The following is a 27473-nucleotide window of genomic DNA, read 5'->3' on the forward strand; positions in this document are numbered from 1 at the left end:
GTAATCAGTAGCTTACACCAAGCACTGTGTGTGACTGTGTGTGACTGTGTTGGTGTGTGTGTGTGTGTGATCAGTAGCCCACTAAGCACAGAGAATCAATACAAAGATGAAGGTCAAGGTGAAAGATTAGCAGGAAACTGGAAACACTCAGTGTTTTAACACTCAGAAGATTATACAAGAGGTGGCATAAAAAACTCAGTACGATGACATTTTACTTTTTGTACTGAGCTCTTCAAGAACACCCTACTTTCAGTTCTCTGCATGGAGCAGTTTGTGTGTGTGCATGTGCTCTGGTGTGTGCTTCCATATGTGTGTGGTTCTTACTTTTTAGGAAATTGTTGGCCTTGCATTCTTTAAAAAAGGAGTGTCTTTTAGTTTTCACAGCTGATAGTCATTTCATAAGGATTGTAGCAGACATGGTGCCCAGCAGTGTTGTAAGGATGCCCAGCTGGGAGAGAACATTCAGCTGGGAGAGAACACTGATTCCCAGAATGTCCTCCAAATCTCTAGTTCCTGAAAGGAGGTGCCAAACTGGACCTACCCAAGCTCAATTGTTACTTTCCAAATTCCTTAAATTAGAAATAAGATTTCAAACCACAGCCTCAATTGTAATATTCATCTCAGGAATGAAAGTTATTGTTCTTGATTCAGACCACATCTCTGTTGTTGTGTTAAGTCTATAGTTCATAAACCAGGTTTCATCCAGGCTTCTCCCAATCAATCAGTGAAGTTTTCTCCAGGATCTACAGTGACCTGACCTGGCTTTATTTATCAGGGTTATCTGATCCAGAGATGTTACCCCTGTCTTGTTATCGCTCCTCTGGCCTGTCTCTCGTGTCCTGACACGTCCCTCCATGACAGAGGCATCCCTGAGGGGTAGAGGTATTTCTGGGGGGAGTGAGTTTGAGAAAGGGATTTTTTGACATTCCTCTGGAGGGGCTGCTTAAACAGTAGGGGAGGTAAGGAATGGGGAGGGATGTTAATCTAAATTAGGGAGAGGGAGAGGGGAGGTTGTACATTGGGAGGGATGGGATAGAGGTGGGAGTTAAATGAGAAAGGGAATGTTTTAATATTCCACCGGAGGAGCAGCTGTGATACATTCTTTTTTTTACTGAACTTTTATTTAACTAGGCAAGTCAGTTAAGAACACATTCTTATTTACAATGCCGTCCTACCCCGGCCAAACCCGGATGACGCTGGGCCAATTGTGCGCCGCCCTATTGGACTCTCTATCATGGCCGGATGTGATACAGCCTGGATTTGAACCAGGGACTGTAGTGACGCCTCTTGCACTGAGATGCGCCACTCGGGAGCCACTCGGGAGCAGATGAGACGATAGAGTAAGAGGGAGGGAAGGGGAGAGGAGGGTTGGAATTTTGGGTTGGAGAGGAGAAGACGGGACATTGGGATTGGGTTTAGGGAGTTGGATAAGAAAGATAATATCAGATATTCCTCAGAAGAGGAGAGGGAGGTGGGGAGGGGAAGGCAGGATGAAAGACGGTTTACTCCCTCTCTTTTACCCTCTGCTTTTCCTTCCTAGGCCCAGCGGGACGAGGCGTGTGTGAGGGAGAGTGGATATATTCTCTCCCCCTTCCCACCACTTTTCCTCCCAGCCTGCAGAGAAGGGAGGACTGAATTAAATCATCACGGTCATCCATAGTTCACCCCAGCTTGTTAGCATCAAGCGATGGCGTCAACCATGGCATATAGACCAGAGTGCGTTAGCGACTTTTGTAAAGTCATGGATGGCAGTACAGTGATGCTAGTGTTCAACCTCTAATAGAACTGGGTCAGAGAGACCTACTGTATGTGTTTCTGTCAGTATCACTACTCTTTATGAATATGTTTATAAGTCATCAGTGTTCATAAAGTGTCTCAGAGTAGGAGTGCTGATCTAGGATCAGTTTATCATTTTACATCATAATAAGTAAGATTACATGGACGGGGGAGATCTGATTCTGGATCAGAATGCCTACTCTGAGAGGGTTTATGAATATGCACCCTGGTCTTTGCGTGAATATAAGCTCCTGATTTACAGTATATCTGGGTCTTTATAAAGCTTATTGATGTGTAAAGTCTACATGAGTAAGCAGCAATGATGTGTGACTAAACGGATAGCCTGAGCAATAGAAGTCTTCTATTAACTAGTAAAGTGTGTGTGTGTGTGTGTGTGTGTGTGTGTGTGTGTGTGTGTGTGTGTGTGTGTGTGTGTGTGTGTGTGTGTGTGTGTTGGCACGAGTGTGCGTGTGTTGCTTTTGGACCCTCACAGGCTGGGCTGGCAGGTGTTGGGAGTGAAAGGCTACTGGTCCACCCTAGGGCTCTCCCTCCATCCCCTCCTCCCCCTCCGTCCCTCCTCTCCCTACGCCCTAGATGAGGATAGAGATGGAGGGATGAGGACAGGGGGTTTCCTTCTCTCCTCTCCTCCCTTGTCTCTGAGCAGATATGTGTTGTCAGTGCAGCCCTATGGGGGGTCTTCCCCCTTATCCCTAGAGTCCATTGAGGCCCAGCAGTGGAACACACACACTGTCGCTGGCGCTTACCTCTGAACCAGATGTTCACACCACTGGGACCACCCGTTGTACCCCTGTCCCTGCCCATTTTGATGGTTCAGTAGAAAGCATGACCTCTTTCGGTATTAAGCGTTCTAATAAACAGACATAAGCTGATAAGATGGATGTTTTGTTTTTCTGTTTTCTAATTTCAACCCCAGTTGTGAACAGCTGGGAGCCGGAGGAGAGGTTGGATAAAAAAGATAACATCATCTGTCTTCATGGCCATTGCGTGTTGCTATAAGGAGGGGGATTGGGTGGCAAAGAGGGTTGACCTATTCCCCTTGCACTACCCATAGGATTTTGGTCCAAAAGTTGTGCATTATATAGGAAATAGGGTGCCATTTCAGATGAAGGCTGAGTATACTGTACTTCGGATAACAAGAATGATTGTTTCTCCAGTAGTTTCCATCCGGAAGGCTGTCACACAGCTGTTCTATGACAGATGTACTGTGTGTGTATGTGTGTGTGTGTGTGTGTGTGTGTGTGTGTGTGTGTTTATCCTGAGGCAAAGCTAGCAAACTTAATGGCCCACATTATGAACTAATGAACTCCACACTCTAGGGCTGACCCCATGTAGTCGACTAGTCGATTGTTTGGTCGACAGGCTGTTGGTGGACCAATATTTCTTTAGTCGAGCAGTCAGTCGCAAAACATTTTTCATGGAGCACAAGACACCTGTCTGATTGGCGCCTGTCTGAGTGGACTAATCCATTGTGGAGGCCGTGGGGATGTCACAGTCCATCGTTCTAAGACGTGCTACTGAAATTGTATATGGTTATATTATCTATGAACAATGGTGCAACACTAATAATACAAATAAAATCACCTATATATATGTGTGTGTGTGTGTGTGTGTGTGTGTGTGTGTGTGTGTATATATATATTTTTATAACATGCGCTTTCTCCCGCGTTGGATATGCGGTTCTGAAACTTCAGTGCGCTGTTGAATTGGCACCTTTTTCTAGACCATGTTGCTGTGTGCATAATAGCAAAGTTAACCAGCATATTGGTGTTGAGAACTATGCAGCGGAGCCAGCAGGGAGTGAGGAGACGAGAAAACAGCCCTTGCCTTAAAAGTCTAAAAAGTGAGGAGAGGAGGAGCCTAATGGTTAAATGTGCCTGGCTGTACAGTACAGGTCAAACGTTTGGACACACCTACTCATTCCAGGGTTTTTTGGTTTTGTTTACTATTTTCTACATTTTTGTTTAACTCCTTTTTGGTTACTACATGATTCCATATGTGTTATTTCATAATGTAGAAAATAGTACAAATAAAGAAAAACCCTTGAATGAGTAGGTTTGTCCAAACTTTTGACTGGTACTGTATATCTACAGAAATAAGACAGGTCCTGCTTCTGTTGGCTGTTTGAGTGTTTGTATAAAAGCTACTGATTCCATGAGCTCCAAGCCTCACGCAACCACAACATGTCGGATAAAGCAGTTTCACAAACATTTTTAATCTTTGCTATGCTGTAAAAAAGGCAAAACACTTTTTTTTGATAGAACAGCCTCTCTGGTATTACTGATTGTAACGTCTGCTTCGAACTCACACCCTCAAACACATAGATCCCCTGAACACAGTTCACTCTCCAGATCCCAATCACCTGAATTCTAATCACCTGTTCACAAACCTGTATGTCATTACCACACACTATTTAGTTCAGTTCTTTGCACCCCATCACTGAGAGGTATTGTTTGTTTTGTGACACACGTCTTTCAGAGCTCTGTATTTCCCGTGATTTACTCCTCCCATGTATGAGATTGTTTTGCCTGCCTCACTAACGACGCCTTTTGCCTATTCCCTGCTTGCACTTTAGCCTATCGGATTTCCTGTTATCTACCTATTGCTTGATCTCCCGGACTACATTACTAGCCTTTTCCCTGCCTGTACTGTTGCCCTTTTGGACCCCCAGTGTATGACCTGCCTGTCCCTGGACCCAGCTACCTGCCGCCTCCTGTGGTCCTTTGCGCCCTGCGCTTGAAACCAGCTCTCTGTCTTCCCCCGTGTTCATTACACTGAAAATGTATTTAGTGTTGTTTTCACTGTCCCAAATTGTCAGAAACATTACATTGTAATCTAACAGCACCTGTTTGTCAAACATAATATGCACGCAGCGCTTGCTCCTTACCTTCCTTCTTTTTCTTGATATCAAGTAGTTTCCACAACTAAGTCAACATTTTCCAAACATCTGACTTCCCCTGTCCCGCCTGAGCAACCAGTAAACATTCATCCATTTCGAGTTTCTTTTTCATGTCCTCATCCATTTTGCTGCCACGTGTTATGGTGTTCAGAGTTTGTTATAATCAATTTATTGATGTTAATATGATGGGCTATAGGTCAGGCCCCATTGGTCACTTGCATTCGATGCATAAATGTGTCACATAAAGAGAGCAAGAGTTGAGGGAATAGGTCATGTTTTTCCTAAACAAATCAAGGATTTCTGTAACCAAACTTTTCAGTCAGAAATGGCTGTAATTATGTTACAGCTTCAGCAACACAGACAGCACGATAAACACTGTTGATGTTCTGTGGTGGTCGCGGCAGCAGGAAGGAGTGCGAGACAATGGGTGCTAGTCACACAGGCACTTGCTGTCATTTATTTTAACACAGGGCAGCAAGTCTGAGCCCGGCCTGGCACAATCAAATCAATTTCGGTCAGACTCCCTCTAGATTAATTTGTGTCTTAATTATTTCATCAAACAGTGTGCTTAAAGCATCAGACAAGTTCAGTGTTTTATATATGGAAAACTACAAGTTTTAAAATCAATTGTTCGAAAGAACAGACGACTCTCGGTAGACTGAGATTTTGTTTTGGGTCGGGGACAGCCCTACTACATGTTTATAAGGCTACTCAATGCCTTCTTTGTGTTTTTTCACTCTTCACTGGTCCCTCTGACATACTAAACTCTCCCAAAGTGCTAATGTTGACTTTTTAAGCTTCTGGAACCCTTCACTCTCTGCCTTCTCAAAAACACCTCACTCATAAGTCTTCTTCACGCAAGGAAGTAATCTTTCTCTCTCTGTCATTTTAAATACATTACCTCCCCACTAAGTCACATGCAGGGTGATTATCATAGCTGTTGCGTGTGTGTGGCATCGGCACCTTAATAATTTAATACCAGCAGCAAGTCATTTCTCCTGACTGGAGCCAGATGTGCTGCTGCTCTTCCTGTACAGCTGACTGGGTAGAAGCCTGAGCCGCTGTAACAGCAGGTGATTGGGTTCACATGGATGATTCCTAATCTGAGCAGCAGGATCTAACTGAGGCCAGAGCCTCCTCAGATTGATCATATCCCCTAGTCTCATTACCTACTGTACCTACCTGTTCTCTTGTTTACTTGCTCTCCCTTTATTTCTCTCCTTCCTCTCTTTCGTTCTTTCTTTCATGGTTACCAATTTGAATAATGAACACTGTTAGTTCCCAGCATTTCAAAGCATGGTACATGGTATGTGCGCTCGCATGTGTCTGTGTGTGTTTGCATGTGAACTTGTGTGTGTGTGTGTGTGTGTGTGTGTGTGTGTGTGTGTGGCCTGGAGTGGAAGTTTAGAGTAGCTGGTATACTGAGCGGTTCACTACAGGGTGGTGATGACTAGTGGTATTAAAGTGAACAGCTGGTAATTCGGTTCAATCCAGTAAAGCTCCATTTACGTCACGTAATGGAGCTTGGCGCTGTGGATCGACGAGTCATTTTCATCACCATCTTAGTAGTAGAAATAGGGAAATACATATTGCATAATAGTATCTCTTTTTTTTTTAAACAAACCCTTTATGCTCTTTTTTTTGGTCAGAAAGGGCACATTTAGATTAAGTGTTAATCTTTTTTGCAAGTTATTTTCTTTTTGTCTTTCTCTCTCCCACTGTCTCTTTCTCTCCCTGCAGTGTTACTAAACTGTTGTTCTCTTATTCTGTTCAAACTGTTCTTAAGAAGGGTTTAGTCGTGGATGTGAAAATAGTGGAGGACAGATTCACCATGACCTCAGTAGCTGCTGTATCTCCATATCACCTACAGCAATAAGAGAGAACAATTACCAAGATAAATATTCAGTTGAACTGACATTATGACCAGGCTACCAATGACCACATGTACTTTCAGTGTTTCCCCTATATTCATTTAGCAGTGGCCAGCTGCTAAATCGTTGCCACCACACTTAATATAACAAAAACGTTTTCAGTGTAAACTTAAATGACTGAAACCAGATATAAAGTATGAAGAAAAGATAGAGGCATATATATACACTGAACAAAAATATAAACGCAACATGTAAAGTAAGTGTTGGTCCCATGTTTCATAATTGGAAATAAAACGTCCCAAATTTTGTGGACATCCCTGTTAGTGAGCATCTCTCCTTTGCCAAGATAATCCATCCACCTGACAGGTGTGGCATATCAAGAAGCTGATTAAACAGCATGCTCATTACACAGGTGCTGGGCACAATAAAAGGCCACTCTAAAATGTGCAGTTTTGTCACACAACACAATGTCACAGATGTCTCAAGTTCTCAGGGAGCATGGACATGTGCTGACTGCAGGAATGTCCACCAGAGCTGTTGCCAGAGAATTTAATGTTCATTTCTCTACTATAAGCCGCCTCCAACGCCATATTAGAGAATTTGGCAGCACAACAAACCGGCCTCAAAACCGCAGACCACGTGTATGGCTTTGTGTGGGCGAGCGGTTTTTGTCTTCGACTCAAGTCCAACATGGCTACCTTTCCAGGCTAGGCCTGGAAAGCAAAGCAGTGACCATCCAAACTGGATCAAGCCAACTATTTCTGCCCCAGTGAGTGGTTATTTTAAAGCTAAAAAAAGAATTATTTCTCTCTCCCTGGTAGTAGTGGCTACAGTGATCTGAACTAGCTGTTGAGATAGGGAGTTTTGTATGAACTGAAGTCCAGAGGGAGAGAGTCTGACACAGGTATTGTTTCATTGCAGTTTGATATTAATAATGAATACTCTTGTCACAGTGGCTGTCGTCTCACTGACCCAGTGACATTTTCACAGTGTTTGATTTGATTTCAAACTAAAAAGGCTATGTTTAAAATGGCACCATTTTCTCAATATAGTGCACTACTTTTGACCAGGGCCCTAGGGAATAAGTCTCTCTAACTTGATGTCCGTGGCTGTGAAAGCTGACGTCCACACAAGTCATTGAATAACGATTAGTCCCCCAATCTGATTATAGGTTATAGGCATCGTCCTTATTGGACTGAGGGAAATTTGGGATTGGGAGTGGTATGACTTTTATACATTCAGATCATCAGATTACTGTCTGTCTGTGGGCATCTGATTTGAATTTTTACATTTGAGCAGTTGGCATTTCACTTCCTTGCCTGAAGTAGGCTGTTAAATTAATTAAATTACATTTATTTTTCAAAGTCTGGTTTCATGTTTGATAATGGTTAGATATCCTAACGCTATCTCAACGTCCGTGTCATAATATCCATACTCGCGTACTACATACTTAGCCTGCATAGTATGTACTCATTGTTGCATACTATTTATGACATAATGTTTAGTAAAAAGTATGCAGTATACCACGGCCATAGCGTACTACTTTGCAACAGGTTCACATACAGTTGAAGTCGGAAGTTTACATACACCTTAGCCAAATACATTTAAACTCAGTTTTTCACAATTCTTGACATTTAATCCTAGTAAAAATTCCCTGTCTTAGGTCAGTTAGGATCACCACTTTATTTTAATATTGTGAAATGTCAGAATAATAGTAATAGGAGAGAAGGATTTATTTCAGCTTTTATTTCTTTCATCACATTCCCAGTGGGTCAGAAGTTTACATGCACTCAATTAGTGTTTGGTAGCATTGTTTATCTTGGGTCAAATGTTTTGGGTAGCCTTCCACAAGCTTCCCACAATAAGTTGGGTGAATTTTGGCCCATTCCTCCTGACAGAGCTGGTGTAACTGAGTCAGGTTTGAAGGCCTCCTTGCCCGCACACACTTTTTCAGTTTTGCCCACAAATGTTCTATTGGATTGAGGTCAGGGCTTTGTGATGGCCACTGATGCCTTGACATTGTTGTCCTTAAGCTATTTTGCCACAACTTTGGAAGTATGCTTGGGGTCATTGTCCATTTGGAAGACCCATTTGCGACCAAGCTTTAACTTCCTGACTGATGTCTTGAGATGTTGCTTCAATATACCAACATAATTTTTCTCCTCATGATGCCATCTATTTTGTGACGTGCACCAGTCCCTCCTGCAGCAAAGCACCCCCACAACATGATGCTGCCACCCCCGTGCTTCACGGTTGGGTTGGTGTTCTTCGGCTTGCAAGCCTCCCCCTTTTTCCTCCAAACATAACAATGGTCATTATTGCCAAACAGTTCTACTTTTGTTTCTTTAGACCAGAGGACATTTCTCCAAAAAGTACGATCTTTGTCCCCATGTGCCGTTGCAAACCATAGTCTGGCTTTTTTATGGCGGTTTTGGAGCAGTGGCTTCTTCCTTGCTGAGCGGCCTCTCAGGTTATGTCGATATTGGACTCGTTTTGCTGTGGACATAGATACTTTTGTACCTGTTTCCTCCAGCATCTTCACAAGGTCCTTTGCTGTTGTTCTGGGATTGATTTGCACCTTTCTCACCAAAGTATGTTCATCTCTAGGAGACAGAATGCGTCTCCTTGCTGAGCGGTAATGATGGCTGCATGGTCCCATGGTGTTTATACTTGCGTACTATTGTTTGTACAGATGAACGTGGTACCTTCAGGCGTTTGGAAATTGCTCCCAAGGATGAACCAGACTTGTGGAGGTCTACAATTGTTTTTCTGAGGTCTTGGCTGATTTATTTTGATTTTCCCATGATGTCAAGCAAAGAGGCACTGAGTTTGAAGGTAGGCCTTGAAATATATCCACAGGTATACCTCCAATTGACTCAAATGATGTCAATTAACCAATCAGAAGCTTCTAAAGCCACAACATCATTTTCTGGAATTTTCCAAGCTGTTTAAAGGCACAGTCAACGTAGTGTATGTAAACTTCTGACCCACTGGAATTGTGATACAGTGAATTATATGTGTGTGCTGAATTACTACTGTCACATGACATGGTGTGTGTGCTGAATTACCACTGTCACATGACATGGTGTGTGTGCTGAATTACCACTGTCACATGACATGGTGTGTGTGCTGAATTACTACTGTCACATGACATGGTGTGTGTGCTGAATTACCACTGTCACATGACATGGTGTGTGTGCTGAATTACCACTGTCACATGACATGGTGTGTGTGCTGAATTACTACTGTCACATGACATGGTGTGTGTGCTGAATTACTACTGTCACATGACATGGTGTGTGTGCTGAATTACCACTGTCACATGACATGGTGTGTGTGCTGAATCAAATCAAAGGGCTTTATTGACATGGGAAACCTATGTTTACATTGCCAAAGCAAGTGAAATAGGTAATAAACAAAGTGTAATAAAAAAGGAACAGTAAACATTACACTCACAAAAGTTTCAAAGGAATAGAGACATTTCAAATGTCATATTATGGCTATCTACAGTGTTATAACGATGTGCAAAGTTAAAGTACAAAAGGGAAATTAAATAAACATAAACATGGGTTTATTTAAGATGTTTGTTCTTCCCTGGTTGCCCTTTTCATGTGGCAACAGGTCACAAATCTTGCTGCTGTGATTGCACACAGTGCTATTTCACCTAATACATGTGGAAGTTGATCAAAATTGGATTAGTTTTCAAATTCTTTGTGGGTCTGTGTAATATGAGGAAAATATGTCTCTAATATGGTCATACATTTGGCAGGAGGTTAGGAAGTGCAGCTCAGTTTCCGCAGTTTCCAACAATTTTGTGCACGTAGCCTGTCTTCTCTTGAGAGCCAGGTCTGCCTACGGCGACCTCTCTCAATAGCAAGGCTATATTCACTGAGTCTATACATAGTCAAAAGCTTTCCTTAATTTTGGGTTTTGGGTCAGTCACAGTGGGCAGGTTTTCTGCCACTGTGTACTCTCTGTTCAGGGACAAATAATATTTCCGTTTGCTCTGTTTTTTGGTAAATTATTTATTTTTGTTTTCTCATGATTTGGTTGGGTCTAATTGTGAATCACCACTGTCACATAACATGGTGTGTATGCTGAATCACCACTGTCACATGACATGGTGTGTATGCCACATGACATGGGGTGTATGCCACATGACATGGTGTGTGCTGAATCACCACAGTCACTCTCTGTTTCCCTGTTTTGTGTGTGATCGTAAGTGAGTATTGGGGTAGAGGGTTGGCTTTTTCCTAATTACTCATGTTGAAAATGCCAGTTTGTCGTTTAGCCAGGGCAGTTTAGGGATTGAACTATGACAGCTGACCCATATTGTCTCTGTTTTTATTGTCTCTGGTAGATTCCAGTCAGTCGCGTTATAGTCAGTCTGTCACATTATTTACTACTTCAGCCTGATGCCCTGCCATAAAGGTCTTTAAACCTACATATGCTGTATGCCCTGCCATAAAGGTCTTTGAACCTACATATGCTGTATGCCCTGCCATAAAGGTCTTTGAACCTACATATGCTGTATGCCCTGCCATAAAGGTCTTTAAACCTACATATGCTGTATGCCATGCCATAAAGGTCTTTAAACCTACATATGCTGTATGCCCTGCCATAAAGGTCTTTAAACCTACATATGCTGTATGCCCTGCCATAAAGGTCTTTAAACCTACATATGCTGTATGCCCTGCCATAAAGGTCTTTAAACCTACATATGCTGTATGCCCTGCCATAAAGGTCTTTAAACCTACATATGCTGTATGCCATGCCATAAAGGTATTTAAACCTACATATGCTGTATGCCATGCCATAAAGGTCTTTAAACCTACATATGCTGTATGCCATGCCATAAAGGTCTTTAAACCTACATATGCTGTATGCCATGCCATAAAGGTCTTTAAACCTACATATGCTGTATGCCATGCCATAAAGGTCTTTAAACCTACATATGCTGTATGCCCTGCCATAAAGGTCTTTAAACCTACATATGCTGTATGCCCTGCCATAAAGGTCTTTAAACCTACATATGCTGGAGGAAATGTACTTTTGGTGGAATAACATTAACATATTTGGGTGTTATGCCTTTAAACATTGGTAATGTGTTGGCCCTCTGGGGAAAAAGTAAAGGCTAATAAAATGTTGGTCTAAAAGCAGTTATCATAATCTGACACATACAGATAGTAAACTTTATTTCATGCTCATAATTTTAGCTAGAGGGTTTCAGATGCTCAATACACTAAAATGGGAAGTAAGCTGAAAGTAATGACACTAACCTTTTTTATGGACCCATTTAAAAGCAGTGTAGCATTTTTAACAGCTCTCAGCATGTTATTGAAATTTCGCAGGGCTTTCTTTCCTCCCTCCCTCCCTTCCTCCACCACTTAGAAACTGTATTAGGCACTCTAATGCATTCTAATGGAAATAAAGAATTGTCTCTTCAGCACCTAGCAGTACACACACAAACACACACATTGTTTTCTATCCTCATGGGGACCTAAAACTAATTTCCAATTAAAATCCTATTTTCCCTAAACCTTACCCTTACCATAGCCTTAATCTGTGACCCTAAACCTAACCCTTACCATAGCCTTAATCTGTGACCCTAAACCTAACCCTTACCATAGCCTTAATCTGTGACCCTAAACCTAACCCTTACCATAGCCTTAATCTGTGACCCTAAACCTTACCCTTACCATAGCCTTAATCTGTGACCCTAAACCTAACCCTTACCATAGCCTTAATCTGTGACCCTAAACCTAACCCTTACCATAGCCTTAATCTGTGACCCTAAACCTAACCCTTACCATAGCCTTAATCTGTGACCCTAAACCTAACCCTTACCATAGCCTTAATCTGTGACCCTAAACCTTACCCTTACCATAGCCTTAATCTGTGACCCTAAACCTAACCACTAACCTCTTACCCTAATTCTAACCCTAACCCTAATTGTAACTCTAAACCTAAAATGCACTTAAAATGCTTTGCCTCGCTGAGCTGCTGTGAAGTAAACCGCCATTGTGCCTTTTCACTGTGAGAGCCTTGGATTTCCATGCTCTCCCATCCTCTTGTCTGTCCCTGTGTCGGATACTTTCTGATGTTGTGGTGATAAAGATAGCAGCCATCTATGAATAGAACACTTCTGAAACATTCAGCTGCTGGATGTACAAGGTTCCATTTCTCAAAGGTTTTATTTGGAGACAGCCAAGTGGTGTATGCTGAAGAGGTGTTTGTGTGCATGTTTGTGTCCTTCCAAATATTTGCGTACTAGGGGCAAATAAATTCTATTTTATGACATTGGATAGAATGGGAGTTTGGGCCTCATTTATTGGTCAACCTGTCAATAGGACACAGGAAGCCAGCGAATTAAAACACTTTTTTCCGTCCATATAATAATCCCCGAAAGTTCTGACGAGCCATTTCCTACAGGGCTGTACCATGGGAGAGACTTTGGTCACCACTCGTCTGTATGTGGTTCACATCGACCGTGAGCTAATGCACCCTGGTTGGCTGGGTGACCATGGAAGATGGCTGAGGTCATAGTGGCTTGCTTACTGGCTGGGGAGAGCAAAACATAGTTTCAGTGTCCCTGATCGGCCTCGTTGGCAGTCAGGAGGGTTGTAGTCCTACCTAATGGGTTGTGGAAGGGAGACAAAGGGAGGAAGAGGGGCTGCTTTAATGACTGTGTGTGTGCGTTTTGTGCGAGGCCGAGTGAAGAGGACCCATTTGTTCAGGAGAGAGCTGTGGTTAGACTTAAAAAGGAAGAGGACTGTGTGAATGAGTGAGTCTGTTTTTGTCTGTTAGTGCTTCAGAGGGGGTATGGGTGAGAACGATGTTCTGATTTTGTTTTAGTCAGAATGGGTGACTGAGTTTGGAGAGAGGGAGGGGAGAGGGTTGTTTGTGTGTGGGATGGATGCCAGCCCTGGGCCCACGGGTGCTGTTGGACGATTACCTTGGCCTGTGGTTCTCAGCCCTGGGCCCACCGGGTCCTGTTGGAGGATCTCTCCCCCTGTTCCAGCACCCTCACCCCCACCCCTCTATGCTCAGGTCTCCTAACACACACACACACACACACAACTCCCAAACCCATCCACCTCGATCTGGAGGGTTGACGAATCAAACACAGACCATGCTGGAAGATAATTACCAATTTCCCGAGCAACCCCGAATTCCCTCCACGCTCACGCCCCTCAGTGCTGCCCTCCTTGACTCATTGCATCAGCCCATTGCTGCACCCCCTCCCATTGCATGGTCCTCTTGGGATTTGTGTCAGGCTGCTGGTTAGCATACTGATCAGGCTTGTGCGGCCTGAGAGGCCCCTGTCCCCCCTTGACGTCCCCCCTGTACCCCATTGACGTCCCCCTCCTCATGGGGAATGCAGGGTTGCGTGACTGAGAAGCCTTCAATAGCCTGACTGACTGACTGGCAGCCTCATTGAACTGGGACACCCTGCCTCTGTCCCAGAATGCATCAGGATTCAGGAAGCGCTGTGTTGTATTGTATGAAAGGCTCTCTATTGGAGGGAAGATGGGACAGAGGGGTGACATTGGGCTGTGAGAGAGAGAGGGGGTTGACTCACTGGTTGAGCTAATGGATGTTTATCTTCCTGCTGTGAGGGGATGTTTTTTTTTATTATTCTACATTTTGTCTGACCTGAAACTCATAGTCAGATGTTACTATGGAATACTGAAGTATAATTACAAGCATTTCATAAGTGTCAAAGGCTTTTATTGACAATTACATGAAGTTGATGCAAAGAGTCAATATTTGCAGTGTTGACCCTTCTTTTTCAAGACCTCTGCATGCTGTCAATTAACTTCTGGGCCACATCCTGACTGATGGCAGCCCATTTTTGCATAATCAATGCTTGGAGTTTGTCAGAATATGTGGGTTTTTGTTTGTCCACCCGCCTCTTGAGGATTAACCACAAGTTCTCAATGGGATTAAGGTCTGGGGAGTTTCCTGGCCATGGACCCAAAATATCGATGTTTTGTTCCCCGAGCCACTTAGTTATCACTTTTGCCTTATGGCAAGGTGCTCCATCATGCTGTGGAAAAGGCATTGTTCGTCACCAAACTGTTACTGAATGGTTGGGAGAAGTTGCTTTCGGAGGATGTGTTGGTACCATTCTTTATTCATGGCTGTGTTCTTAGGCAAAATTGTGAGTGAGCCCACTCCCTTGGCTGAGAAGCAACCCCACACATGAATGGTCTCAGGATGCTTTACTGTTGGCATGACACAGGACTGACGGTAGCGCTCACCTTGTCTTCTCCGGACAAGATTTTTTCCGGATGCCCCAAACAATCGGAAAGGGGATTCATCAGAGAAAATTACTTTACCCCAGTCCTCAGCAGTCCAATCCCTGTACCTTTTGCAGAATATCAGCCTGTCCCTGATATTTTTCCTGGAGAAAAGTGGCTTCTTTGCTGCCCTTCTTGACACTAGGCCATCCTCCAAAGGTCTTCGCCTCACTGTGCGTGCAGATGCACTCACACCTGCCTGCTGCCATTCCTGAGCAAGCTCTGTACTGCTGGTACCCTGATCCCGCAGCTAAATCAACTTCAGGAGACAGTCCTGGCACTTGCTGGACTTTCTTGGGCGCCCTGAAGCCTTCTTCACAACAATTGACCCGCTCTCCTTGAAGTTCTTGATGATCCGATAAATGGTTGATTTAGGTGCAATCTTACTGGCAGCAATATCCTTGCCTGTGAAGCCCTTTTTGTGCAAAGCAATGATGACAGCACGTGTTTCCTTGCAGGTAACCATGGTTGACAGAGGTAGAACAATGATTCCAAGCACCACCATCCTTTTGAAGCTTCCAGTCTGTTATTCGAACTCAATCAGCATGACAGAGTGATCTCCAGCCTTGTCCTCGTCAACACTCACACCTGTGTTAACGAGAGAATCCACTGATATGATGTCATCTGGTCCTTTGTGGCAGGGCTGAAATGCAGTGGAAATGTTTTTTGGGGATTCAGTTCATTTGAATGGCAAAGAGGGACTTTGCAATTAATTGCAATTCATCTGATCACTCTTCATAACATTCTGGAGTATATGCAAATTGCCTTCATACAAACTGAGGCAGCCTTTGTGAAAATTTATATTTGTGTCATTCTCAAAACTTTTGGCCACGACTGTAGTTTGTTTTTGAGGCGAGTAGTGAGTAGTGATGTTTAGTGGATGTGAAAGACGTGCCTTGACATGAATGTGGATGGATGACTGTCATACCGTTCATTCCAGATTCTCTCTCCAGGTTGATGTTAAAACTGAACTGAAAACATGCTAGTTGATTTAGTCAGTGGGTGGTGGTTTATTTCTCTCCAGTTTCTCTCTCATATTAGTTTTAAACCTGTAGATGGAAAATGGAGCATCTGTAGAATAGATGAGTTAATGTATTCAGAATGTTATGACCAAGTTATAGAAGTGTTTGGCTTGATAAGATACTTCTGACAGTTCTGCCCTCCAGTTCTCAGTGTTGGCAGTCCTTAGAGTACCCTAACATGCTTACCACGCTGTATATTTCCGCCTCTTGAGTTGGCTGGAGGCTCTGTTGTCTCATTCTTGACTTTGCCATTTGGCAAGATGTGGAGTTGGATGGATGGATGTGGTATCAAAGGAAGGGATTCCAATGTTGAGAAGATCCAACAAATTGAAGCTGAAATCAATCTTTTCATTTTTGTTCCGGCCTGTCTCCGCCAATCTCAGCAGGATCTTCTAGACTTTTCAAGTGTGTTCAAAAGCATGACTTCTACAAGACTTTTAGAAAAGCTCAGTCAGAACTCTAAACATGATGAAGAAGGTTTTGTAAATCTCCCAGCCTCCTCTCAGCCGTTGTCTCTCTAAGAGCAAGGCTTTCAGAAAGCAGAGTGAGCCACAGTGAAGAGCACACTATTTACCATCAAGCCAGCAAATGATGTGATGATGCGTTTTTAGCCATTTTCCACTGTTGTGTGGAAATGGAGGACCAAAGGGAATTGCAAAGATTCAGTCCATAATCTCTAGCTCCAGCTCCTATTGATTCTCACTTTAGACCCTCATTTGTACCTTCAAATAGACAAACTGTGTTTTTCCTTGTCTCAACATCTTCTCCTGGTGTTGTCTACAGTGGGTCAGTCTCTGGTCAAACAGTTTGGGTTCTTGTAAGACATCAAATCATCAAAAAAAAGTGCCATCGATACCAACCAGATAGAACTATAAGATCACAATAGTTTCTTTGAATATTTGAGTGGTCATGCCCAGCCTCTTTTGCAGATAGACCTAATTGACCTGTGTACCAGTGTTCTAGTCTGCTGCACATCAGTGCCTATATTCACAAAGCGTCTCACAGTAGGAATGCTGATCTAGGATACATTTTTCCTTTTCGATCATAATGAATAGGATTATATAGACAAGGGAGACCTGATCCTAGATCAGAATTCTTTTTTAATATGACCCAGCTTCACAGTGAGTGAGTGGTGTTGAAGTGGGCTCTATAAATAGCTGAGGCCATATCAGACCTGTCCTATTGTCCCTCCACAGCAAAACAACATCTAGTCTTTCCCCGGGCCCGTGCACAGCATGGTGCAGGGCCTTTGTGTGGCCCTATCCCTCGGCCCTGGGCTTTGTCACTGTCACGTCTCTCTGTGCTGGGAACCAGGCATGGTGTCATGTTGCTGGGGTCTGCAGGTTGAAGGCTCCCCTATACGCTTCCATTGACTGGAAGGAGTCACGAGGGGCGAGGTGCCGCAAGCGACGGTTAGGATTACTTTTACTGTAAAAATCACTTCACATTATTCTCATATCTCATAATATGAGTTTAGCTGGTAGTCTATACTATGTAGGACAATAATATCATGATATGTAACGTATTTATTTTTTCCCCCATCACTAATTATCTGTGTGCTATGTGCGTCCACTCTTCTCTCCTGTGTCTGTTTCTAGACATGTTTCTAGGAAGCTCATTTTAATGTCTCTATCAAACAGTCTTCTCGACTGTGTTACAAGTTTCAGACAGCTCAGGTTGGCTAAATATAGAAATAGCCTAGAAATAGCCTAGCCTGTCCCTGGTTCCTACAATGTTCCATCAATGATGATTAGAAATGTGCGAGCAAGGAAGAACAACACTGAAAATACACTGAGTGTCCAAAACATAACATAGACTGACCAGGTGAATCCAGGTGAAGGCTACTCAATATTAGGAAGCTGTTCTTAATGTTTGGTATACTTGGTGTAAGTAGCCACTCTTGGAGGAGTCGGGAGCACAATGAAAGTAGACTTGTTATTGATCAAGGACATATTATAGTACAATACTGATGTTGATTAAGGCAGCCCCCCACACCTCTCTGATTCAGAGGGGCTGGGTTAAATGTGGAAGACGCATTTCAGTTGAATGCATTGAGTTGTACAACTGACTAGGTATCCCCCTTTCCTATTTTCTCAACACACTACACAGGGTTGAATGGTTCACTATCTGCAGTGTAGTAAATAGATGATGACTTCAGGCTTAGATGCGGACTAACAACATTCAGAGCCGGTATCGACAAGTATTCTGTCTCTCATCCCGTCACTGTAGAGTTGCAACATACCAAGCTTATTACAGTTTCCTGCGTACTGTGTAGCCCATACAGGTCTCCCTCTCTTATTCTGTCACTGTAGAGTTTAATAACATACTATTTCCTAATAGCTCTCTCTCTCTCATCCCAGTTTCCCTGTACTGCTCATGTATATCAATCTCTGTTATAGTTTCCTGTAGCTCACTACTGTAGCTCACTACTGTAGCTCACTACTGTAGCTCACTACTGTAGCTCATATAACTCAATCTCGCTCTCTTTTCCTCCCTCTCTCTCTCCAGGAGTGTCGTCCCGCGTCCCAGAGATCATGGCGGCTGGAACCCACTCCCCCGGGGGACCCAATGGGATCATCCGGAGCCAGTCCTTTGCAGGCTTCAGCACGCTACAGGAAAGACGCTCGCGGTAAGGGAATAGAGAGGTGGAAGTTGGCCTGAAGGCTTTCTAGGCACAGATCTAGGATTAATATGCCGTACCCAATTCCAACCCTAGCTGTTAGAGGGGAATTAAGAAAAGTTGACCATAGATCAGTGCCTAAGCGCAACTTCATCCTACTCTATAAAGCAGTGGTTCCTTACCTTTTTTTTGCTTACTGTACCACCAACAGAATTTTGCTTTGCCCGGAGTACCCCTGAAGTACCCTCTCATGTGCATTTTACCAGTAAGCCTATGGTCTCAAGATTCTTCTCAAGTACCCCCTGTGGATAGGCCAAACTCTGAGACCTCAGTCTTCTTCAGTGAAGCAGTGAAAGATACCCTCCTCTGACTGGCTCCTCAGACTGGGAATGTAGTAATTGCTATACATGAATCAGTTGAATGAGCGTTAAGCAACTGACAGATGACTGTCACATGTGGTTATCTCCTTCTGATAATGAGCGTGTGTATGTGCCTATATGTCTGCCTATTAAAGCACTGCTGCTAGGCTGAATGTAGCATAAAGCTAGCTAGCGTGACCCCATGGCAACTCATTCTGCACGCTGGCCTAGATTTGTGGTAGCTCTGAGTTCCAGGCAGGCAGCAGTATGTGGCATGTTCTGACTTGTCGAGCAAGAAGTGAAATCTGCTGTCGCTGTGTCCCCATAATTCTGCTCTATACAAGGAAGTGGATACTTGTCAGTGTAGGGATACGGGTCTATAATATCAACACTACATACACTAGTTAATTAAAACCAGAAGACCGCTGTCTATCACTTTAGGGTTGGAAATATTGTAAAGAGCATTTCTAATGTGCATGTCACACATCACCACCAGAGCAGTTAGGGCACTCCAGCATAAGAATGTTTCGGCTAGCCCCTGACCCCAGTACAGTTCATATCCCTCCGCCTACTATACTGGGGCGGGGTTGCCTTGAACTAGCCCCTGACTCCAGTACAGTTCATATCCCTCCGCCTACTATACTGGGGTGGGGTGGCCTTGAACTAGCCCTTGACCCCAGTACAGTTCATATCCCTCCGCCTACTATACTGGGGTGGGGTTGCCTTGGGGACTGTCACTAGGCGATGAAATTGTCTCTGGTGTGTGAGGTGTGTGTGTTCTGAGCTGTTTTATGAAGAAGAAACTACAGTACGTAACTCTTATGTATTGTGGACTGAGGAGTCAAAATTGCTGTATTGACCTCAGAAAGACCACCTTTGTGACCATTTCTGTTGAGGACCCAAAGAAAACCTTCAAATTCTGTGTGTGTCCAGGTGTAACTCGTTCATGGGGAACTCTGCGGTGCAGAAGAAGCCCACGTCCAAGCCCAAGAAGCCCCATCTGTCAGGGCACAAGGCCAGCAGCGGCTCCAGAGTGCCCCAGCCCAAGAGGGTGGAGGAGGTGTATGGGGCCCTCAAACAAGGCCTGGAGTGAGAACAGACATGCACACGTGCACATACAGAAACGGCACGCACACACACACACGGCCCATATAATAACCTGGTGATATGCGAGAGCTTTATTGTAAGCTGTGGCCTCTCTCTCCCCCCTCCATCCCTCCCTTCAATTTTCTTCTCCCTCTCCCTCCACCCCTCTCCTTCCCTCTGTTCTCCCTTTTCCCCCTCTCTCTCTCCATCCCTCCTTCCACCTTCCCTCTCCTCCACCCTCTCCTCTTCCCTCCACCCTCTCCTCCTCCCTCTCTCTCCCCCTCCTTCTCTATCTCTCCCCGTCCTCTCTCTCTCTCCCTCAGTGAGTATCTGGAGGTATACCAGACTGAGCTTGATAAACTCACCTCTCTGATGAAGGACATGAAGAGGAACTCCAGACTGGTGAGACAGGATGTGAGCTCATCATCATCATCACCACTACCACTGACTGTAGTGTAGGCTCAGTCCTAAATCAACACCGAGACCCTACGCCCTATACCCTTGTTGTAGTGTAGTGCTTCTCAACCCAGTTCTTAGGGACCAACCTGTCATTTCACTTATCGGCTCTATCCCAACACTAGTACACCTGATTTAACTAGTCTACTAATCATCAAGCCCTTGATTATTTGAATCAAGTGTGCTCCAGTGTTGGGGTTAGATCAAATATGTGGAACGGCTGATGGTCCCAGTGGACTGGGTTGAGTAACACTGGTAATGTAGCTAGCTACACGTCTCCTCATTCTAATTGGCCTGATAATCAATTTGTTAATGATGTTATTTCTTCCCCATGACATCTCACATGTGCTAATGAGCGATTAAGCTCCCTCTCATCTAGTTCTGTAGCTAGTAGCTACTACGCTAGTCAGACAGCAAACACATTGCTGCTCCTCTAACCAAAGACAGCTTCTCTCAATGGGAGGAAGTGGTTTTAAAATAATTCATATTCCTTTTGTTGTCAGACAACTGCAGTCTGCTTTGCATTAATGGCATAGTTGTGAGCTGCTCCTCCATATGCTGTGCAGTAGTAACACTATCTACTGTGTGTGTTTTCCCCCAGGGAGTCCTGTACGATCTTGACAAGGTGAGTGAGTTGTGTGGAAGGCACCAGGCCTAACCAGTCTGCTTGAGTGAGGATGGATCTTTGATGTGTGTGTGAATCATTTTTCTGCCAGGAAAAGAGAGAGGGGGATTAGATTACCATAAATGAGTCTGCTCTCGGTTGAAAGTGTGACATGTTTGATCATCTAACATGTTACCCTCTGTTTTAACTGCTGTCACAGCTTAAAGGCGTCTGACAGTATCTTCTCTTGTCAACAGCACAATGTAACTCTAGCTTGTTCTATTTCTGTCTGCAGCAAATCAAAACCATCGAGAGGTATATGAGGCGGTTGGAGTTTCATATGAGCAAGGTAGGTATTTACATAATAGCAGAGCATATTGTGTTACTGTACTGCTTTGGATAGATTCTGCTGTAGCCCAATCTGTGGGGCTTCAAACTGGGTCTGTGCTTCTGAAAACCTGGAGCAGAAATTAAGAGAACATGAAGTGCTTTAGAGAGGGTTTAAACTCTGCTCTCTCCCTCTCCCCTCCACTCCTTCTCCTCGTCTCTCTTTGCCCCGTGGGCCACCCCCACACGCCAACACACACTGGTATCGTTAACAATGTAACACCTCAACCAGCCTTCCCACGCACTAGCAACAGCAGTTTTTGAGTGTTGCTATGGGTCCTTCAATCATAGCTGAGCCATACACTTTTCTCTACACATACAGAAGCATACAAGCATCCACAACATCACCCCTGTCCAGACCCACCTGCTCACTTCCCCATCTCCAGCGCCCGCATCACTCTCCGCCACATGACCTAAAACGGCACCATTTTGATTCTGTCCGTTGCTTAGACATTTACATAATAAAGCTTTGACCTTTCCATTGTGTTGACAATGGAGGATTGGTTGATTTGACCGTTTTTAAGTATACGTTTTTTTCAAGATGATTGACGATAAAAGTATCATCCAACCCATCGGGTATCTCACTGCACCCTTGTATGCCATGTCTTGAAATATGCAGACCGACAGAATAAAAGTAAATTGACACTGTAAAACTTCTGACACCAACTTACTAACTCTGCCCGTAGCTTTTGGACTTTATAGCATTCCCAGAAAGCATGGATTATTGAGTCATTGTTAGTTTTACACTTAAGACATGACTTTGCCGTTGTGCTTGTGTAATAAATTCAATACATTAGTTTATACTGGATTATGCTTACATTTTCGTTAATTGTAATTTTGTTAGTTATGTTCCAACGTTCCCTCCATCTTGTGCCTCTTTTTATCTCTCAATACACTCTGAGTCAGATTCTCTGTGTTGTGTGACTCTGGCTTGACCCCTTGACCTCTCAGACGTCTCAAATGTATTTGCTGAGAGCCAAGGCCTTGAACACACACACACACACACACACACACACACACACACACACACACACACACACACACACACACACACACACACACACACGTCCTGTTAATATTAATCGACCTGACACCTCAAAGTCCCCCTGGCTATACTCCCTTCTGCGGTTGCCAGATTGGGTGGCATTCTATCCTGCCATGTCCCTGTTGTTGACAGATTGGGTGGCATCCCTGCCATGTCTCCTCTAAGGTTCCTCTCCGGTAGCCCTGCTGTGTATGTGTCAAAGCTGCAGTGGAACATAGCAGAATGAATACTAGTCAATAACAACACACAAACCAAAACCAGCACCTGTGCCGAAGGTAACCATGGAAACATGGAGATGTTGGATTTGAGGCTTCTGAAGCGCCAATCATTGTGACGTAAAACATTTGAACATACACACACAGACCCCACTACACATGCGCCAACAAGTTTTTGAACTGTATGTATTTCCAACCTTTGAAAAAAAAATACAGTATCTCTTCTTTCATTACTTAAGATGATGAAATGTTCCTTTGGCCTTTCAACAGATGTGTGCTGCCTGTGTGAAGCATTAGTGTTGTGCTCTATCATTACCTGCTCTGTTTTGTTATCCCTCACAGCTAGCGTTGTTCCACCTAACATTGTTAGCACTGAGCGCTACCGTTTCCCATTTGATTTGTTATTCCTCACAGCTAGCGTTGTTAGGATCCGAGGCGGTGGGTGTTGAATCTAGGTCGAAGCAATCCTCTGGAGCAGTGGTTCCCAAACGTTTTATAGTCCCGTACCCCTTCAATCATTCAATCTCCAGCTGCACTGTGAGAAAACACACACACACACACACACACACACACACACACACACACACACACACACACACACACACACACACACACACACACACACACACTATCCCTCTAGCACCAGGGTCAGCGCGCTCTCAAATGTTTTTTTTGTTGTTGCCATCATTGTAAGCCTGCCACACATATGATGCACTTATTAAACATAAGAATGAGTGTGAGTTTTTGTCACAACCCGGCTCGTGGGAAGTGTCGTGTCTTTGGGGTACCATTACACTGAAGATATGTTTATCAATTAGCTCCCTGTAATTATTATCACGCGATTAAACTCATTAATCGTTTAATTGTAATTAACTAGGAGATCGGGGCACCAAGGAGAATATTCAGATTACAAAGCTATAATTTTCCTAATATAACTTTCCTGTACTATAATATTCTATTCTATTATAGTATAGGCCGATTATCTTCTGGTTTAAATGGTGTATTTTACCTCTAGTCCAGTCTCATTCCAAACGTCGTAAATTGTTGTATCTGCACGAACCCAGTCTTTACTAAAATCATCCATACATCAATTGTCTTAAAATCATTTATTTACTACACTAAGTAATTAACAGAAAAACATACAAACAGTAATTATCGTCACAAAGGATTGGTAGAGGAATGTGCCCTTGTGGGCTAAACAGGCAGGTCGGCCTGTTGAACAATGGGTCATAAACGGTCAGCTGAGAAGTTACACAGAGTTCATTAATATTAACAATTGACAATTGAAGGCTCACTCATTCGGGAACAATTGCAATCAATATATATTTACGCTCAGTGTGTCGTCGTTCTTTGTTGGAGAGTTCGGTTCTGTTGGAGAGTCTCTCTCTCTCTCGGTTAGAATGGATCTTTCAAAGCGACATTCATTAATGTCGTCATAGAATGGTTGTTACGTTGGTCTTCGCGTTCGATGATATAATTTACTTAGCTGCAGACTAATAATTAATATCAAAGACTTGTTCTTATTCTGTCGGTATCAATAGTCTAAAAGTTAACCACGTGGTATGGTTCACTTTCAGTAGAGGAATTGGAAGGTAAAACCTATTAGCCATGAGTGGAGGCCTGGTCTGAAGACATGTAAATCAGGGGGTGTTTTATAGTGCCCATAGAACAGCTTGTCAAATGACGCCTGGTCCTGTATGGGTCCCTGGGGGCGTGCCTATGGCTGAGTTAGAATTGTATTTCTGTAACCAAATCTATCACATTACATCAGTACATAGCATCTCAATGTCTTACAAAAGCTTTATCCTTATTAATACATTCTATACAACCATTATGATGCTATTATATAAACAGTTTTATGGTAATGTGGCTATATTGTCTCTTCTGAGTATCACAAAATTGTACCAAGCGGATCAGTTCGTAGCTGGATTCTTCACCAATCTTCCATACCTTCTCCAGAACACAAAATGTCGCTTGGCTCTCCAATTCTATGAGTTGGAAGAATTTCCTGTGTCTCTCTATGGGCCATGTGGCCAGAGACTCTCCTGGAATTTTAGAGTTTTTACAACCCTTTACACACAGGGTGGATTGGGGGGGAGGTAGGTTGGGTGGTGGTGCAACAGGGAGGGGGTCAACTGTCCTCCCTGTACCAAAAGAGGCCAACGTCATGACAGAAGTGACAAAGAGCTCTTATAGGACCAGGGCACAAATAATAATAATCAATATTTTTGCTCATTACTTAGCCATTTTACATATAAAACCATATTAGTTCATCAAAAATTGTGAATAACTCAAATCAAAGTTTATTTGTCACGTGCGCTGAATACAACAGGTGTAGTAGACCTTACAGTGAAATGCTTACTTCCAGGCTCTAACCAATAGTGCAAAAAAGGTATTAGGTGATCAATAGGTAGGTAAAGAAATAAAACAACAGTAAAAAGACAGGCTATATACAGAAGCGAGGCTATAAAAGTGGCGAGGCTACATACAGACACCGGTTAGTCAGGCTGATTGAGGTAGTATGTACATGTAGATATGGTTAAAGTGACTATGCATATATGATGAACAGAGAGTAGCAGTAGCGTAAAAGAGGGGTTGGCGGGTGGTGGGTGGGACACAATGCAGATAGCCCGGTTAGACAATGTGCGGGAACACTGGTTGGTCGGCCCAATTGAGGTAGTATGTACATGAATGTATAGTTAAAGTGACTATGCATATATGATAAACAGAGAGTAGCAGCAGCGTAAAAAGAGAGTTTGGGGGAGGGGGGGCACACAATGCAAATAGTCCGGGTAGCCATTTGATTACCTGTTCAGGAGTCTTATGGCTTGGGGGTAAAAACTGTTGAGAAGCCTTTTTGTCCTAGACTTTGCACTCCGGTACCGCTTGCCATGCGGTAGTAGAGAGAACAGTCTATGACTGGGGTGGTTGGAGTCTTTGACAATTTTTAGGGCCTTCCTCTGACACCGCCTGGTGTAGAGGTCCTGGATGGCAGGCAGCTTAGCCCCCGTGATGTACTGGGCCGCACTTACTACCCTCTGTAGTGCCTTGCGGTCAGAGGCCGAGGAATTGCCATACCAGGCAGTGATGCAATCAGTCAGGATGCTCTCGATGTTGCAGCTGTAGAACCTTTTGAGGGTCTCAGGACCCATGCCAAATCATTTTAGTTTCCTGAGGAGGAATAGGCTTTGTCGTGCCCTCTTCACAACTGTCTTGGTGTATTTGAACCATTCTAGTTTGTTGTTGATGTGGACACCAAGGAACTTGAAGCTCTCAACCTGCTCCACTACAGCCCCATCGATGAGAATGGGGGCATGTTCGGTCCTCCTTTTCCTGTAGTCCACAATAATCTCCTTAGTCTTGGTTACGTTGAGGGAAAGGTTGTTATTCTGGCACCACCCGGCCAGGTCTCTGACTTCTTCCCTATAGGCTGTCTCGTCGATGTTGGTGATCAGGCCAACTACTGTTGTGTCGTCTGCAAACTTAATGATGGTGTTGGAGTCATGCCTGGCCATGCAGTCGTGGGTGAACAGGGAGTACAGGAAGGGACTGAGCACGCACCCCTGGGGAGCTCCAGTGTTGAGGATCAGCATGGCAGATGTGTTGCTACCTACCCTCACCACCTGGGGGCGGCCCATCAGGAAGTCCAGGATCCAGTTGCAGAGGGAGGTGTTTAGTCCCAGGATCCTTAGCTTAGTGATGAGCTTTGAGGGTACTATGGTGTTGAACACTAAGCTGTTGTCAATGAATAGCATTCTCACATAAGTGTTCCTTTTGTCCAGGTGGGAAGGGGCAGTGTGGAGTGCAATAGAGATTGCATCATCTGTGGATCTGTTTGTGCGGTATGCAAATTGGAGTGGGTCTAGGGTTTCTGGGATAATGGTGTTGATGTGAGCCATTACCAACGTTTCAAAGCACTTCATGGCTACGGACGTGAGTGCTACAGGTCTGTAGTCATTTAGGCAGGTTGCCTTTGTGTTCTTGGGCACAGGGACTATGGTGGTGTGCTTGAAATATGTTGGTTAATGAGAAGGGTATGCTTGAAAGGATGCACATAACTCTGCAATGTTGGGTTGTATTGGAGAGAGTCTCAGTCTTTTTCCGCACAGATCTGTGCCTGTATTTAGTTTTCATGCTAGTGAGGGCCGAGAATCCACTCTCACATAGGTACATGGTTGCAAAGGGCATCAGTGTCTTAACAGCGCGATTTGCCAAGGCAGGATACTCTGAGCGCAGCCCAATCTGGCAGTGGCTTCTGATTTAAATTCAATTTTCACAAAACTGCTTGTTGTAATTTCGATGAGGCTCTCTTGTTCAGATATTGGTATGTGGACTGGAGGCAGGGCATGAAAGGGATAACGAATCCTTTTGTTTGTGTCATCCGTTTCGGGAAAGTACTTGCGTAATTGCTCACCCAACTCACTCAGGTGCTTTGCTGTATCACATTTGACATTGTCCGTAAGCTTGAGTTCATTTGCACACAAAAAATCATACAATGATGGAAATACCTGTGTGTTGTCCTTGTTAATGCAGACAGAGAAGAGCTCCAACTTCTTAATCATAGTCTCAATTTTGTCCCGCACATTGAATATAGTTGTGGAGTTGCTGTAATCCTAGATTCAGATCATTCAGGCGAGAAAAAACATCACCCAGATAGGCCAGTCGTGTGAGAAACTCGTCATCATGCAAGCGGTCAGACAAGTGGTAATTATGGTCAGTAAAGGAAATGTTAAGCTTGTCTCTTAATTTAAAAAAAAAGTGTCAATACTTTGCCCCTTGATAACCAGCACACTTCTGTATGTTGTAAAAGTG

The 27473-nt window shown here is 43.8% G+C and overlaps 1 protein-coding gene across 6 annotated transcripts in view; it reads left to right on the plus strand.

The window, feature by feature from the left end:
- Positions 1-27473, plus strand: part of ripor2 (RHO family interacting cell polarization regulator 2) — an 83315-nt gene that overhangs the window by 19906 nt on the left and 35936 nt on the right. For 4 of the 6 annotated variants that reach the window (XM_014178276.2, XM_045709825.1, XM_014178278.2 and 1 more), the window contains exons 2-6: positions 18398-18518; positions 19802-19957; positions 20278-20368; positions 21012-21035; positions 21310-21363. In XM_014178276.2, the coding sequence (XP_014033751.1) occupies positions 18398-18518; positions 19802-19957; positions 20278-20368; positions 21012-21035; positions 21310-21363 (446 nt within the window). The remainder of the gene's footprint in view (positions 1-18397; positions 18519-19801; positions 19958-20277; positions 20369-21011; positions 21036-21309; positions 21364-27473) is intronic. The other 2 variants (XM_045709824.1, XM_045709827.1) reach the window with 1 other exon arrangement.

Source organism: Salmo salar, chromosome ssa27 (assembly GCF_905237065.1).
Source record: "Salmo salar chromosome ssa27, Ssal_v3.1, whole genome shotgun sequence".
Taxonomy (NCBI): domain Eukaryota; kingdom Metazoa; phylum Chordata; class Actinopteri; order Salmoniformes; family Salmonidae; genus Salmo; species Salmo salar.